Source organism: Prunus persica, chromosome G6 (assembly GCF_000346465.2).
Source record: "Prunus persica cultivar Lovell chromosome G6, Prunus_persica_NCBIv2, whole genome shotgun sequence".
NCBI classification, from domain to species: Eukaryota; Viridiplantae; Streptophyta; class Magnoliopsida; order Rosales; family Rosaceae; genus Prunus; species Prunus persica.
In genome coordinates, this window is record NC_034014.1 from 26,610,270 (window position 1) to 26,623,000 (window position 12,731).

General features: G+C 36.5%; 3 protein-coding genes across 3 annotated transcripts; 2 read left to right on the forward strand and 1 right to left on the reverse strand.

Moving 5' to 3' along the window:
- Positions 833 to 2,084, forward strand: LOC18773384 (protein LURP-one-related 15). Its single transcript, XM_007206338.2, has 3 exons — positions 833 to 1,332; positions 1,433 to 1,657; positions 1,771 to 2,084. Exons 1-3 carry the CDS (start codon positions 1,063 to 1,065, stop codon positions 1,915 to 1,917), a joined length of 642 nt encoding a protein of 213 aa, XP_007206400.1. The 5' UTR covers positions 833 to 1,062; the 3' UTR covers positions 1,918 to 2,084.
- Positions 2,214 to 3,087, reverse strand: LOC18773315 (protein LURP-one-related 15). Its single transcript, XM_020565890.1, has 3 exons — positions 2,908 to 3,087; positions 2,578 to 2,805; positions 2,214 to 2,456 (listed from the first exon to the last, which is right to left on the reverse strand). The coding sequence occupies exons 1-3, from the start codon at positions 3,085 to 3,087 to the stop codon at positions 2,322 to 2,324; spliced, it is 543 nt and encodes a 180-aa protein (XP_020421479.1). The 3' UTR covers positions 2,214 to 2,321.
- Positions 7,231 to 12,550, forward strand: LOC18773927 (TOM1-like protein 2). The gene is made up of 9 exons (XM_020566281.1): positions 7,231 to 7,753; positions 8,480 to 8,558; positions 8,692 to 8,790; positions 9,621 to 9,734; positions 10,048 to 10,211; positions 10,365 to 10,446; positions 10,528 to 10,613; positions 10,807 to 11,103; positions 11,388 to 12,550. The coding sequence occupies exons 1-9, from the start codon at positions 7,620 to 7,622 to the stop codon at positions 12,301 to 12,303; spliced, it is 1,971 nt and encodes a 656-aa protein (XP_020421870.1). The 5' UTR covers positions 7,231 to 7,619; the 3' UTR covers positions 12,304 to 12,550.

Below are 12,731 nucleotides of genomic sequence, written 5' to 3' on the forward strand. Positions count from 1 at the left end.
GTGGTGGCGGCTTGGAGTTTCTCTTTGGTTGTGGCGGCTAGGTTTCCTGTGCTTTATTTTATGTATTTTATATTTACTGTGGGCTTTATGCTGAATGTGGGCGTAATGCCTCTTTGTGGGCTATATGCCTTTATGTGGGCTAAATGCCTTTATGTGGGCTAAATGCCTTTTTGTTGGCTTATGACATTTTAGTTTTTGGCTCGGGAACATGATCTTCATGCTATACTGTACTAGTTTTAGCTAGATTTGTTTGTGTTTGTTTTCTGTTAGTTTTATGGTCGGTGCTTTTACTCGGCTTTTTTTGTACTGTTCTCTACCCCCTTGAGGGTTTGCAATGACTTGCAACTTCGACCAAAAAAAAAACACTAAGAATCTTCCAGGATCCCCTGGCCACAGACGAATCTCAACTTCATGTTCATAGCAGACATGCTTTACAATTCTCAAAACCTTATAGTCGTCTGTACGCGAATCATAGCCAAATGCATATGCCCGAATAGGGTAACACGAGGCAGAGGCAAAAACAAAAACTTTCTAATACACGGGTTCCAAATTAATGTGGTAATGCGCTGATCATGGAGGCATATGAGCCCGTTACAAGTTCCGGCCCCCAACAAATATTCTTTTGTTAGTTTATAGTCTTCTTGACGTCTTTTAATTTCAATGTAAGCGACTTTTAGATGAGGGCTTATTTTTTAACCGTTTGATCAAATTAACTAATTTAATGTAACGATTAAGAGATAGAGTTTTATCTAAGGGCCTTAGATAAGACCCTAACTATAAAATTCCACCTTAGTAGAATACCTTTTAAATAAATATTTATAGGTGGGGGGGTGTTGGTGGTGTTGTTATTAGGACTACAATTACAAAAGACTAAATATAAGAAGCTATATGATTGTAATTTGTAAGTGTGAGTTAAAATTCACAACCTCAAGATTTAATAAGAACCATTCAACTTTGAACAAGTCAAGGAACTCAATAAATTCTGCAACTGCGAGCTAATTTCGATCTTTGATATGCCTCTCTTGTGCCCTCAGCTATTGTGTGACAATACAATAGAATACGATGTCGTTTGCGGTGCCTGTCCCTTCAGCTGGACCAAGCGCTCCGCCTCTGTCAAACCCCGTGGTCGTGGTCAACTCACAGTTCCTATCATCCTACCCTGTGGATCTAGTCATTAGCGAGAAGCTCATGACCATTAAGGAGGGCTCATTTTCTATCTCCGATGTTAACGGCAACGTCATGTTCAACGTTAAAGGTTCTGTTCTCAGCCTTCATGATCATCGTGTGTTGGTTGACAGCGCCGGTGCTCCAATCGTCACATTTCGACAAAAGGTACATACAAAAATTAAATCACATTGTAATTTGTATGTGCCAATTAATAATACTGCTTGTTCTAAATTGTTATGTTTTTTTCTTAAATTTTGAGCATTAGATATTGACAGCGCATAGGAGATGGCAAGTATACAGAGGAGATAGCTCAGACAGCAAAGAGCTACTTTTTAGTGCCAAGAAGTCGGGGATTATTCAACTAAAGACTGAATTGGATGTGTTCTTGGCTTCTAACACAAAAGAAGACACCCATGATTTCAAGGTCAAAGGCAGTTTTAAGGAAAGATCATGCACCATATATACTAAAGAGAACACCATCATTGCACAAGTAAGATCAATCATATAGTTAAATTCGTTCCATTGATTTTATTTATTTTATTTAATTTTTTTAAGGTAAATGATAGAAATGGATGAGTGGTGATATTTATATTTATGTTACAGATGCATAAGCAAGGTGGTGTTAAAAATCGTGTGTTAGGACAAGATGCGTTTTCAGTGACAGTGTACCCTCAGGTTGATTTCGGATTTATAGTTGCTGTTGTGGTGATTCTTCATGAGATTAATCAGGATCGAAAGGGGGAAGATTAGCGAAGCTGATCATAATTCATTTGTAATAAGTTAGCTGCTACTTGAATTTTCATCATATGAATTGAATAAAATGATTTCCTTAATTATACTAATGTCATTTCAAACCAATCAAGACCTTGTTGTGTAACTTAAACTATGAAAAACTTTTACATTTTAGTATATTTAATTTCTATCGGGGCATGTTTACTTTGCAATTTATCAATTTAAGCGATATTGGAAGAAGAGGAAATCGGATACAATACTTTGAGTGGTAGAACTCAAGTTATTAGCATATTGAGGGGATTAAAAAAAAACAAGCGAAAAAAGAAAAGAAGGGCCCGGGGCAAGATTAACCACAAAGGCAAGGGGCATGCACAAACATAATAGATCGAATTGATTGGACTTGATCAACTCAATCCTTGATATTAATCGCCATTATCAAGGTTAATTGCATCAAGAATCACAATAAGCGCAACTATGAATGCATAATCAATACCAGGAGAAATTGTCACTATGAAAGTATCATTGGCAAACAAGTTAGCAGTCTGCTTCTTATGCATCTGCAATATTTCCTACAACATTCTGAGTCATTATATTTTTCCATATAGAAAAGAAGTAAACAAATGAAATCACTATAACAAGTAGTTTATCAACAAATTAAGGAAATATATCGATCTTAACTTGGGCAATGATGGTAGAAGACTTCCCAGCATATATGACGCAAGATCGTTGGAGCCAACTTCCTTTGATTTTGAAGTCACGTGCATTCTCAGTGGTGTTATTTGCTAAGAAAACATGCAATGTGGTCTTCAATTGGAACCCTGAAGAGCGCTTAGCACTAAAAATCAAATCCCTTGATTCTTTGCTATCGCCCCTAAACACTTGCCATCTATCGTCGAAACTCATTAACTACGTATATATGCACATATACACAAATCAACAAGACTATCGCATGAAATGAGGATGTTAATTCAAATCTCATAGACGACAGTTCTTAATTAATTAACAAACGTTACATCGAGGTAGAGTGAGAATGGGATTTCCAGCAGGGTCAATTAAGAGTCGACGCCCGATGGAGTGAGAGTGTTTATGTTCCACTTTGAAGATGATATTGACATCGATGCGAGTGACTACAAGGTTGCCTACAGTGAAGGAGAGCATGCCTTTTCTTACAATTCTAATAGCATTCATAGTGGCGAGGTGTATATAGAGATGCATGTCTAAATCCTAAATTCTAATGTCTTGCAATAGGGAGGTGTATACGGCTGTAAATATAGATCACAGTCATGAGATGGGAAAAAATATGCAAATGTACATCTAATTTTACACCCATTCAAGTGGGTCCCGTAACAAAAAAGTCGAGAGAAATGAGAGGAAAACTGCCTAAAAGATGGGGAACTTATTAAAATAGTGGGTCCAAGACATGGCTAAGATTTATTAAAATGGGGAAGTTATTAAAATGATGCAAATGTACAAAGTTCTTCTCTAACAACTCTCTAATGTATGGTCAGATTTCATTCAAATTGAAATATAAAACTAATTAATGGTGAAAAATAAATTCATATCAAAGTCGATGGTTCAGATTAATTTTATTTACATCATATTGAATGAAATTATATCTTATCGAAATTTAAAAAAATTTAGGTCGATTTGTTTAGAAAAAATAATTAAACCTAACACACACAAAATCAACATAAAAAAATTTAACATAAAAAATAAATTAATACAAGAAAATTGGATTTACATCTTTGAATTTGCATCCAACTCATTTGAGCAAAAAATAACATTTGCATCTCTCGGAGGTGTAACAGAGATGTAAAAGTGACTTTACACCTCTGAATTTACATCTCCCCACTGTGGATGCTCTAATATCAACAAAATGGTGGGGCTACAGTACCGACGGCTGGTGATGGGAACAAAGTTAGGGAATAGTACACTTCGTGTTAGCATCATCATTATGATAATTAAGAGAGATTAATGTGTGATCAAGCCCTTGATTTATGTTAATAATAAGGTTTCCTTGTTGTATTTACAGATAAGGCCACGTCATAATCATATGTACGTGAAATGTAATGTTTCTTTCAGAGTCATCGTTGACTACTAGGACATGAGAATTGATGAATTCTTATTCTAAAAATTCTATGTGAATAGGTTTGGCTCTTTCCTCCTTTCTATATTAATTATATGTTTGACAAAACGCTATGGTCCAAAGTTGGAAGTTAACTCATAATTTACGTGATGATGTGATGTTGTTATTTTCTTGGAAGGAAATTATGGGCCGCTGTTTTGTTGGACGGAAATGATGAGCTGTTGTTTTTCTTTCTTGGAAAACATTGAAAGGAAACTATTGGACAAGGGTAAATGAAAGGGATATGTTCTAGTTGAATTTGATCTAAAATTCAAGCAATTGTCAAAACAACTGAGTGATTACATGTATAATGTAGTTTGTGACACGAATAAAGTTTAATTCACAAAGAAATTATGGAAATTTGCATATCTATAATCAACGACATTAATTAATACGACAATATATATAAATTATCATATTATATGATCAGTTATAGAATTTTGATTTATATTTTTTTTAATGAAAATTTTTTGTTGTAGTGAGTAATAATTCTGGTTGTTCAATGTTCAAGAATTCTTGTTTAGGTATTTCTTACTATCGAATGTTTATTCAAAACCATATTATTCAAAACCTGCTGGAAACCAAAGTATCTATATATAAGAAAGATAAAGAAGAAAAAGCAGCCAATTTAATTATTGTGCTTAACTGTGTGGATTAACAATGAGTGGTGCATGTGGTCGCACAATTGAGAGACTTGTAAGCCGAAAGAGATGGGAAGACCAGTCAACCAAATTGTCTGGTATAAATGTGGGTGGTCAACGTCAAGATTGAGAGGATATATCGAGGAAAATCATATGGTTTTGAAGATCTTGGGGTTGTGCAGTAAATGGAGGCTGATTGTATATAACATTACTTTGCACAAACATCAAACATGGCTTCATCATTATTTTCATGTCTAGCACTCACGGTTTGGAGCTACCAAACCAGCACTCACGGGCCTATCAAAATTAAATTAAATAAATACATTTATAAAAATAAATTAAAAAGAAGAAGCAGCAGCTTTGACCAGCATGCAGTTCTGTTGGAATTCTATATTAAATTTAGCTGGGCATTTTTGACAGACAAACATCCATGGAATGTTTTTCTTTTACAAGCTTTGGCCTGTGAAGTAAACTGCCCTCTATTAATATGGAAATTCCCTTTTAGCTCTTACCTACCACTTTGCATTAAAAATTGGATCCCTTTTTTCTTTTGGGGTCAATAAAAATTGGATCCCTTTAACCTAATGAAAGGGGTCGCGAGGAAAGTTTAATTCCACTCCTCTCTCATGCAATTTGGGCATGGTATCAAATGTTCCTAGTGTGCTTCTTTTAGGCGTGGAGGATTTAAATTTAATCATTTGAAATGGTTGTGGATTAGACATGGATGAGGTGTGACAGATTTATTAATTGGTCTTTAATTATCACACTGCTGAAGTCAAAGGTCTACAGAAACATAACCATCATCCCATTATGATCTCTTTAATATTATCCTTAATAGGATCATATGAGTATTTGTTGTTGTGTGTGTTTAATTTAGGATCATTTATGTTGAGAGGGACGATAGTATATTAAACTCACACACATTACACAGATACTGTAACTAGAACCCAAGACCTTTCTTGGAAGAACAATTGTTCTAAAACACTACACTACTAGTGAGTTCTTTGCGTTGCTGTGTTTTTATGTATAGAAGCAAACATAGCTAAGGAAAATCCACCCGCAAAATTTTGAAAGGGATGACGATCTCAATGTTTTTTGTTTGTTTTTTTAATTTGGGTTAAAAAATGATCCCCATTAGATGGAAATATAAATTAAACAAAAGGATCTTATGACATTATAATCCAAAATAAAAGAAGAATAACCTCAGGCTCTTGTAGTATGAAAATTTTCTCTTTTTTGATTCCGTAGTATGTCTTATTGGACCATACTTAACTTGAAAGTCATTGACCCCAAAAACAAACTTGAAGGTTAAACTCTAATAAACTACTAGTTTTAATTTGATTTGTGCCTCCACAGAAGAAAACATTTCTAGTTTTAATTTTAATTCTATTCATATATGAAACTACTTCTAAAGTTCTAAAAACTACCAAAGAAAACTAAAAGTAGCAACACCACCCGCCTAGCTAGGAGGTTCTTGTAGGCAAGAAAAAGTCACTAGGTTAGATTACTGCCATATAGTTAATCAAATAATCATGTCATAAAAATTAAGTAAATTTAGGTTTTACTCATAAAAAAACTTTCACTTTTGGAAAAAGCCAAAGCTTTTTTGAAAAAAGACGGAATAACCTCTCAACTTTCAAACCAAAGACATGCAAATGTAAAGGATTTATTAGGAAATCAAAAAATAAATAAGGGCAATTTTGTCCATTTTTGCTTCTTTTAAAAATTTTCTCTCTCCTTTGGGCTTTTCCAAAATCTCCCTAAAAATTACATGTAGATGTTGTTAGGATAAAATAGCTCATATTTATGAAATCTTATCACATTACTTACACTAATTTTAGAATGGAGCTATTCACGTTTTACCCTTACACACTCCTACACTTGTGCAGTGAGAAGTGTAGAAGTGTCCAAAAAAAACACCTAGAGAAAAAATACACGTGATATATGCACGTTGACACAGAACGTGAAAACGAATTGAAAAAGCACGAATTTACGGTACCCTATTTTTAGACATACACAACTCTTGAATAAATAATAAATAAAACTAAATTTCAAAATAATATTTTTATGGTATTAAAAAAATTAAGTAATTGAAGAAGAAATACAAGTAACTCTTGGTGGAAAGCTTGGTTTATATCCATGAAAAGTGGAACACATAAAAGAGGGACAAGGCCGGCCCCGATCGAGACATACAATACTTGGCTTTCTTATCCACAGAAGTCCCCATTATTCAATTTCCATTATGACTTTTCTATGCTTATTATCAGCACCACTGACTAAGTGACCACCCCAACCTACCTTCACTATGAATTTAGGATCACTCATAAGAATAAATATAATATAAAATAATATGACCAAAATTAAAAAATAAAAATTACCAAAAAAGAAAAGTAAAAAGACATTTTCCCATGGTCTGACGTGTACACAAATACAGTATAGTGACCGTATAAAGAGCTGCGGTTAGGCGGAAGCTCTTCGCGCGTTTTATCCACGTGGCGCGTGAGCTGTTGAAATTCAACTAGTTCGGGAAAAGCATACTAAACTTGGCGACAGCTTAGGATAGGCGTAGAGAGAGAGAGAGAGAGAGAGAGAGAGAGAGAGAGAGATTGAACAAAAAAATATAAAGGGAGAGCGAAGAGGAAATTGAAATGAAAGCATTTTGGTAAAGCAAGAGATAAAAGAAGGAAAGAAAAATCCAAAATCCAATTTCTTTCCTGTAAAAGACTGCAAATTTCCCAAAAGCTTATTAGGGTTTCGAAGTTTCCACCTATCCAAACAAGAAAAGCATGGCGGGGAATTTTCCGGGAAAGTGAGTTGTTGTGGGTTATCTTTTTAGTTGCGATTCTGTTTCATTTTTAGACCGAGGGAAAGTTTCTGCTGCACCAGAAAGTCGTAGAGAGAGAGAGAGAGAGAGAGAGAGAGAGAGAGAGAGAGAGAGAGAGAGAGAGAGAAATATGATAGTAGCGTCGTCGTCATCATCGTCGTCTTCAGCTACTGTGGCTGTCGACAAGGCGACGAGCGATCTTCTGATAAGCCCTGATTGGACTATGAACATAGATATCTGTGATTCCGTCAATTCTCATCATTGGTAATATATGTGCTTCAAAGCTTTTTGCTTTATCTTGGTTTTGTTTTTTTCTTTTTGTTTTGGTTTTTTGAGTTGACTTTTGATTTTCCGTCAGCTTAGGGTTTCTGATTGACTGGAAATTTATTTGCTTTTGACAATTATCAGCTTGATATTATCTGCCTAATACCAGTATCAGTTGTCGTTGTTTTTTTTTCCTTTTGTTTTTCGGTTGGATTTGTATGTATGCATGTGTGTATGCCTGAGAGAGAGAAGAGTGAGTGAAGTAAATGATTTTCTAATGATATACATATATTATTGTTGAATTCTTTTATATGGCTTCTTTATACAATTTGAAATTTCTGGAGCATGTATTGGATTGAAATATCTCGAGTATGTCAACTTTTTGGATTGATTAATTAATTCCAGAAACAGATGAGGATTTAGAAGTAGCGGATAACACTCTTTCAAAACGAGAATATTTCTATAGATATGTAGATTTCTGGTGGAAAGATTAAATTAACACTTTGCCCTGTTCTAATTTCCTCCCCTGTTTCTGGATTTTTCCCCTTTTGGTACCTGAAACGTAGGCAGATTTATGTATTAATTTTTCTTTCTGTTCTTAAGAGCTGTGTTATGTGGTATTTTGTTGTATTACAGTTATAGTGTGTTTTGCGCTGTCCTTTTCTTTTCATTCTAAAAGAATTTGTTTGTGATTGTTCATTGATGTGGACGTGTTAAATTTATCAGGCAGGCAAAAGATGTCGTTAAAGCTGTAAAGAGACGTTTGCAGCATAAGAGCTCCAAAGTTCAATTTCTAGCCTTGACGGTAATTTTGTACTGAAATCCTTTTATCTTCTTCACCTTCCAATTTGAACCATCTGCATGCTTTTTTTATATTTAAATGTCAGATCTGGAAACGTTTCTTTACTTTCGGTTAATTGTGTGCTATACTTTCGTAGCTTTTGGAGACAATGGTGAAGAACTGTGGTGATTATGTCCATGTTCAAATCGCAGAGAGAAATATACTAGGCGAGATGGTCAAAATTGTCAGAAAGAAGGTAAGTCTTGAAGATGTAGTTGTCTGGCAGAGTTTTGTGAACTATAAACCCATTTTGGTTCTGTTTTAATTTTTTTAAAGCTCAGTGTTTAGGTTAGTTTTATTTTCATCCATCGCTGGAGCTGTTTTTTCATTTCTTTTCATCAATGATAGATAGCTTGACTCTATGGTGACCAGGTCATGTATTAAAATATAGTGTACTGGAAGTCTGAAACGTCTCTAGAATATCTATTAGCAAGACAGATGGGCTTTAAATGGTTCTAAGGACTCTGTTTCATTCACACTTCCTTTCATGATGGCGTTCTTTGATGAAATTTGTTGACCTGCTGATTCTTTTAAACCTTGGACTCTGACCTGTACGGTTTCTTTGAGTGTGTGATTCTGTATAGTCTTGTAAGTACTTTTATTTAGGGTGTGTGTGTTTGGTATTAGTATGATTAGGCTCAAGTGGCCTGTTCATAGTGGTTTTCAAGGCCTCCCTATGTCTTAGATAAATTTGGGTGTTGTGAATTTAAACACAAAGGAGTTTGATGACGTGTTTGCAATGTCCTAATGTACTCTAGTCATGCTTTTTTGACACTTGTTCTATGCATGACTTTTGTACTGTATCTTTTTTTTTTCTTTTTTGGGTACTGTTTGTATGTGGGATACATCAAAGCCTCTTCTCTTTGTTCAGCATTATTGGTCGCAGAACCTTCATTTCCTAAGTGATGAGCATATTCTTTTCATTACTCTGACTATTTGCCTCTAATCCGTCTTGTTAGTTTTTCTTTCCTGTTCAGTATTTCCCTTCCATCTCACTTTAAAACGTATATATGGATGGAATATCAGGCAGATATGCAGGTAAGGGAAAAAATCTTAATATTGCTGGACTGTTGGCAAGAGGCATTTGGTGGACCTGGAGGAAAACATCCTCAGTACTACTGGGCATGCGAAGAACTAAGGGTATAAGTTTAGCTATCTGGTTCAGCTTTTTATGTTTAATGATAATGTGCTTCCAAGTTTGACATTGACAATTAAGGGGCAATACCAAATCAAGATAGTGAATATAATCAGGGACATATGTAGTGCAGTACCCCAATGTATTAGAACCTCTTAAGTGCAATCTCAGAGATGTCTTTGATGGATGCACTCCGTCTTTCTGCAGTTATTTCTGTTTTGTATGAAAGAGCATGATAATTAAAAAAAATGAAAATTCTTCTGTATTTGACTAGCTGAAGAGATGTTATTTAATAACCATGCACTGCATGAATGACAGCGTTCTGGAGTAGAATTTCCCAAGCATTCATTAGAAGCACCTGCAATTTTTACACCGCCTGTTACACAGACAACATTGAGACATGCTCAAGCAGGATATGGAATGCCTAGCAATTCCTCAAGAAGGCTTGATGAAACGATGGCTACAGAAATGGAGAATTTAAGGTGAGAGTTGGACTCTGTTGTCGATTCCCTACTGGTTTCTACTGTTTATCCGGTTCTTCATTTCTTAGAGCTCTTGTTTAGGATTGCTTTTAAACATCCATCTTCTGTTCATTCCTCAGTCTGATTTTTTTTTTTTCCTTTTAATAATCTTAGTTTGTCAAGCCTGGATTCTATGAGGAATGTTATGGAGCTTTTAAGTGACATGCTGCAAGCTGTGAACCCTAGTGACCGTATGGTATGAGGAGCTATTAATATTTTCAATTTTTTCCTCTCAATTGATGGGTAAGATATTTACCTTTCGTTTCTGTGTTTTTAGGCCATAAAAGATGAGGTGATAGTCGATCTTGTCAACCGATGTCGTGCCAACCAGAAAAAACTGATGCAGATGCTAACTACAACTGGGTTAGTCTCCCGCAAACATCCTTTTGGCAGAACCCAGTGGTTTTGTGTGTTCTTCATATGATGAAGATCATTACTCACTCAAGTGTTACGTTTCATGTGCTGTTACTCCTATATATTTTTTATGTAGAAGTGAGTATGTGTGCAAGCGCACGAGTGGTAAATATTTAACATTACCTTTTTTGGTAACGTGCAGAGATGAAGAACTTCTTGCTCGAGGTCTCGATTTAAATGATGGTCTGCAAAGTTTGCTTGCAAAACATGATGCCATTGTTTCTGGTTTGCCTGTGCCAACTCAAGCTACAAATGTCAGTCCCCAGCCAACTGAAAAGTCTCTGTCCAGTTCCAAGCAGACTGAAGTAAAAGACTCCAGTGCAAGTGACTCTAGTCCAAAACCTAATACTAATCCGTCTGCACCAGTTGGTACCATGACAAAGGTCCAGATTTATGAAGATGAAGAAGAGGAAGATGAATTTGCACAGCTAGCTCGAAGGTTGCGTATGACTGGCCATCTTTCTTTGTTTTCTATTTTCTTATTCATAGGTCATAAAAATGCATTTCTTATGCCAGCGCTTTCCACAACTGCCCAGTGGGGTGCAGTTTCATCTCCCGGCCGATTTTAATTAATTAGTAATTACCAGTTTGTGATTTACGGATAACTGGCATTACCATTGGATGTTGCATAAAAGCACTTATGGTATACCCAGTATCTGGCTTAAGCTCATAATTTGGTGAAAAAGTTCATTCATAGGTGTTGCACGTGTTTTATGGATGCAGGCATATTAAACCACGCGCAATACCTCCTCAGAACACATCTAGTGGCAGTGATGATGGTTTAGCGCTGGTGAGCACCAGCAGCACAATAAATCCATCTTCCACAACAGCTACATCTGTCCCAAGCAACGCATTAGCTCTGCCTGATCCACCAGCACAAGTTAAGACTACAAAAGAGCAGGATATGATCGACCTATTAAGTATCACTTTATCAACAACAGCTGCCTCCCCTGACACCACCCCTCATGCCCCAGCATCTAACCCTCAGGCTGCTCCATCCAACGGCAACATGCATCAGGTACCTGTTTCCCCCAGTGTACAAGGGAATCCCTATCCTTCACAACCTTATCCTGGAAATCTTGGGATGGCGTCCCAAAACAGCTATGTTGTTCCGTGGGCACAACCTCAACCCCAACTCCAACAACAGTTCCGGCCACAATTACAACCTCAAACACAGCCTCAATTCCAGTCACAATTTCAACCTCAAACACAGCCTCAATTCCAGTCACAATTTCAACCTCAATACTCATCTGGCTACCCCCCTCCACCATGGGCAGCTACACCTGGTTATTCTAACAACCAGAACCATTTGTCCGCCAATAATATGTTTTCAACTCCTCGGGCCAATGCAACCACATCTTATATGCCGGCACAAGGAGCTAGACCTCTGCAGCATTTTAATTCGTTTCCTGCGAGGGGAATCAATGGGTCAGATAACAATGGAGGTTTCCCAGTGATCCCTGGTCCTAGGAGCCCTGCCCCTGCAGCAGGACAAAAGCCCTTTGTTCCCTCATACCGATTATTTGAAGATCTGAATGTGTTTGGCAATGCAGATGGAAAGTTTAAGATGACAAACAGCAACACGTCGTCTAGCTTGTCTGGGACTGCCGGCCAAGGTATGGTGGGTGGGAGGAAGTGAAGTACTGGCCTACGAGTTTCAAACCGGGATATAATAGCTATATATGTGTATATCTTTGTATATCAGTATCTGCATCTTCTTCCAGTTTGGGATGTACTCGAAGTTGGTTTAGATTGATACGCTCGTAGCTTATCAGTTGTCATTGATCACCAATTATGTGTGTAGGGCTTCAGAAGAATCATTGCCTCTTAAAGACTTTGTAGCATTTTGCTTCATAATCCGTGGATTTTCATTATTGCGAAGTGAACTCTGAAGCCTTAATTAATCCCGCAGAATGTTTACGAGTTCTGATCAATCTGAATCTGATGAGAAAATCAGTCCATAGTTGGAAACTTTTCTGAGGGCAATGTCGTTCAGAATCAAGTCGTGGTGGCTGAACCATCGACACACACCATGGCTGTGCGAGAGTTAAGCTATATTTGGAGCAT

What these genes read in the sequence shown, in the direction of transcription:
- LOC18773927 (XM_020566281.1), top strand. Translation starts at nt 7,620, where the DNA reads ATGATAGTAGCGTCGTCGTCATCATCGTCGTCTTCAGCTACTGTGGCT. An exon ending in TCAAAATTGTCAGAAAGAAG is followed by an intron (nt 8,791 to 9,620) that starts GTAAGTCTTGAA and finishes ATGGAATATCAG; the next exon opens with GCAGATATGCAGGTAAGGGA. An exon ending in TTTGCACAGCTAGCTCGAAG is followed by an intron (nt 11,104 to 11,387) that starts GTTGCGTATGAC and finishes TTATGGATGCAG; the next exon opens with GCATATTAAACCACGCGCAA.
- LOC18773384 (XM_007206338.2), top strand. Translation starts at nt 1,063, where the DNA reads ATGTCGTTTGCGGTGCCTGTCCCTTCAGCTGGACCAAGCGCTCCGCCT. An exon ending in TCGTCACATTTCGACAAAAG is followed by an intron (nt 1,333 to 1,432) that starts GTACATACAAAA and finishes TTTGAGCATTAG; the next exon opens with ATATTGACAGCGCATAGGAG. An exon ending in AGAACACCATCATTGCACAA is followed by an intron (nt 1,658 to 1,770) that starts GTAAGATCAATC and finishes TTTATGTTACAG; the next exon opens with ATGCATAAGCAAGGTGGTGT.
- LOC18773315 (XM_020565890.1), bottom strand. Translation starts at nt 3,087, where the DNA reads ATGAATGCTATTAGAATTGTAAGAAAAGGCATGCTCTCCTTCACTGTA. An exon ending in TCACTCTACCTCGATGTAAC is followed by an intron (nt 2,806 to 2,907) that starts GTTTGTTAATTA and finishes ATATATACGTAG; the next exon opens with TTAATGAGTTTCGACGATAG. An exon ending in CTTCTACCATCATTGCCCAA is followed by an intron (nt 2,457 to 2,577) that starts GTTAAGATCGAT and finishes GAAATATTGCAG; the next exon opens with ATGCATAAGAAGCAGACTGC.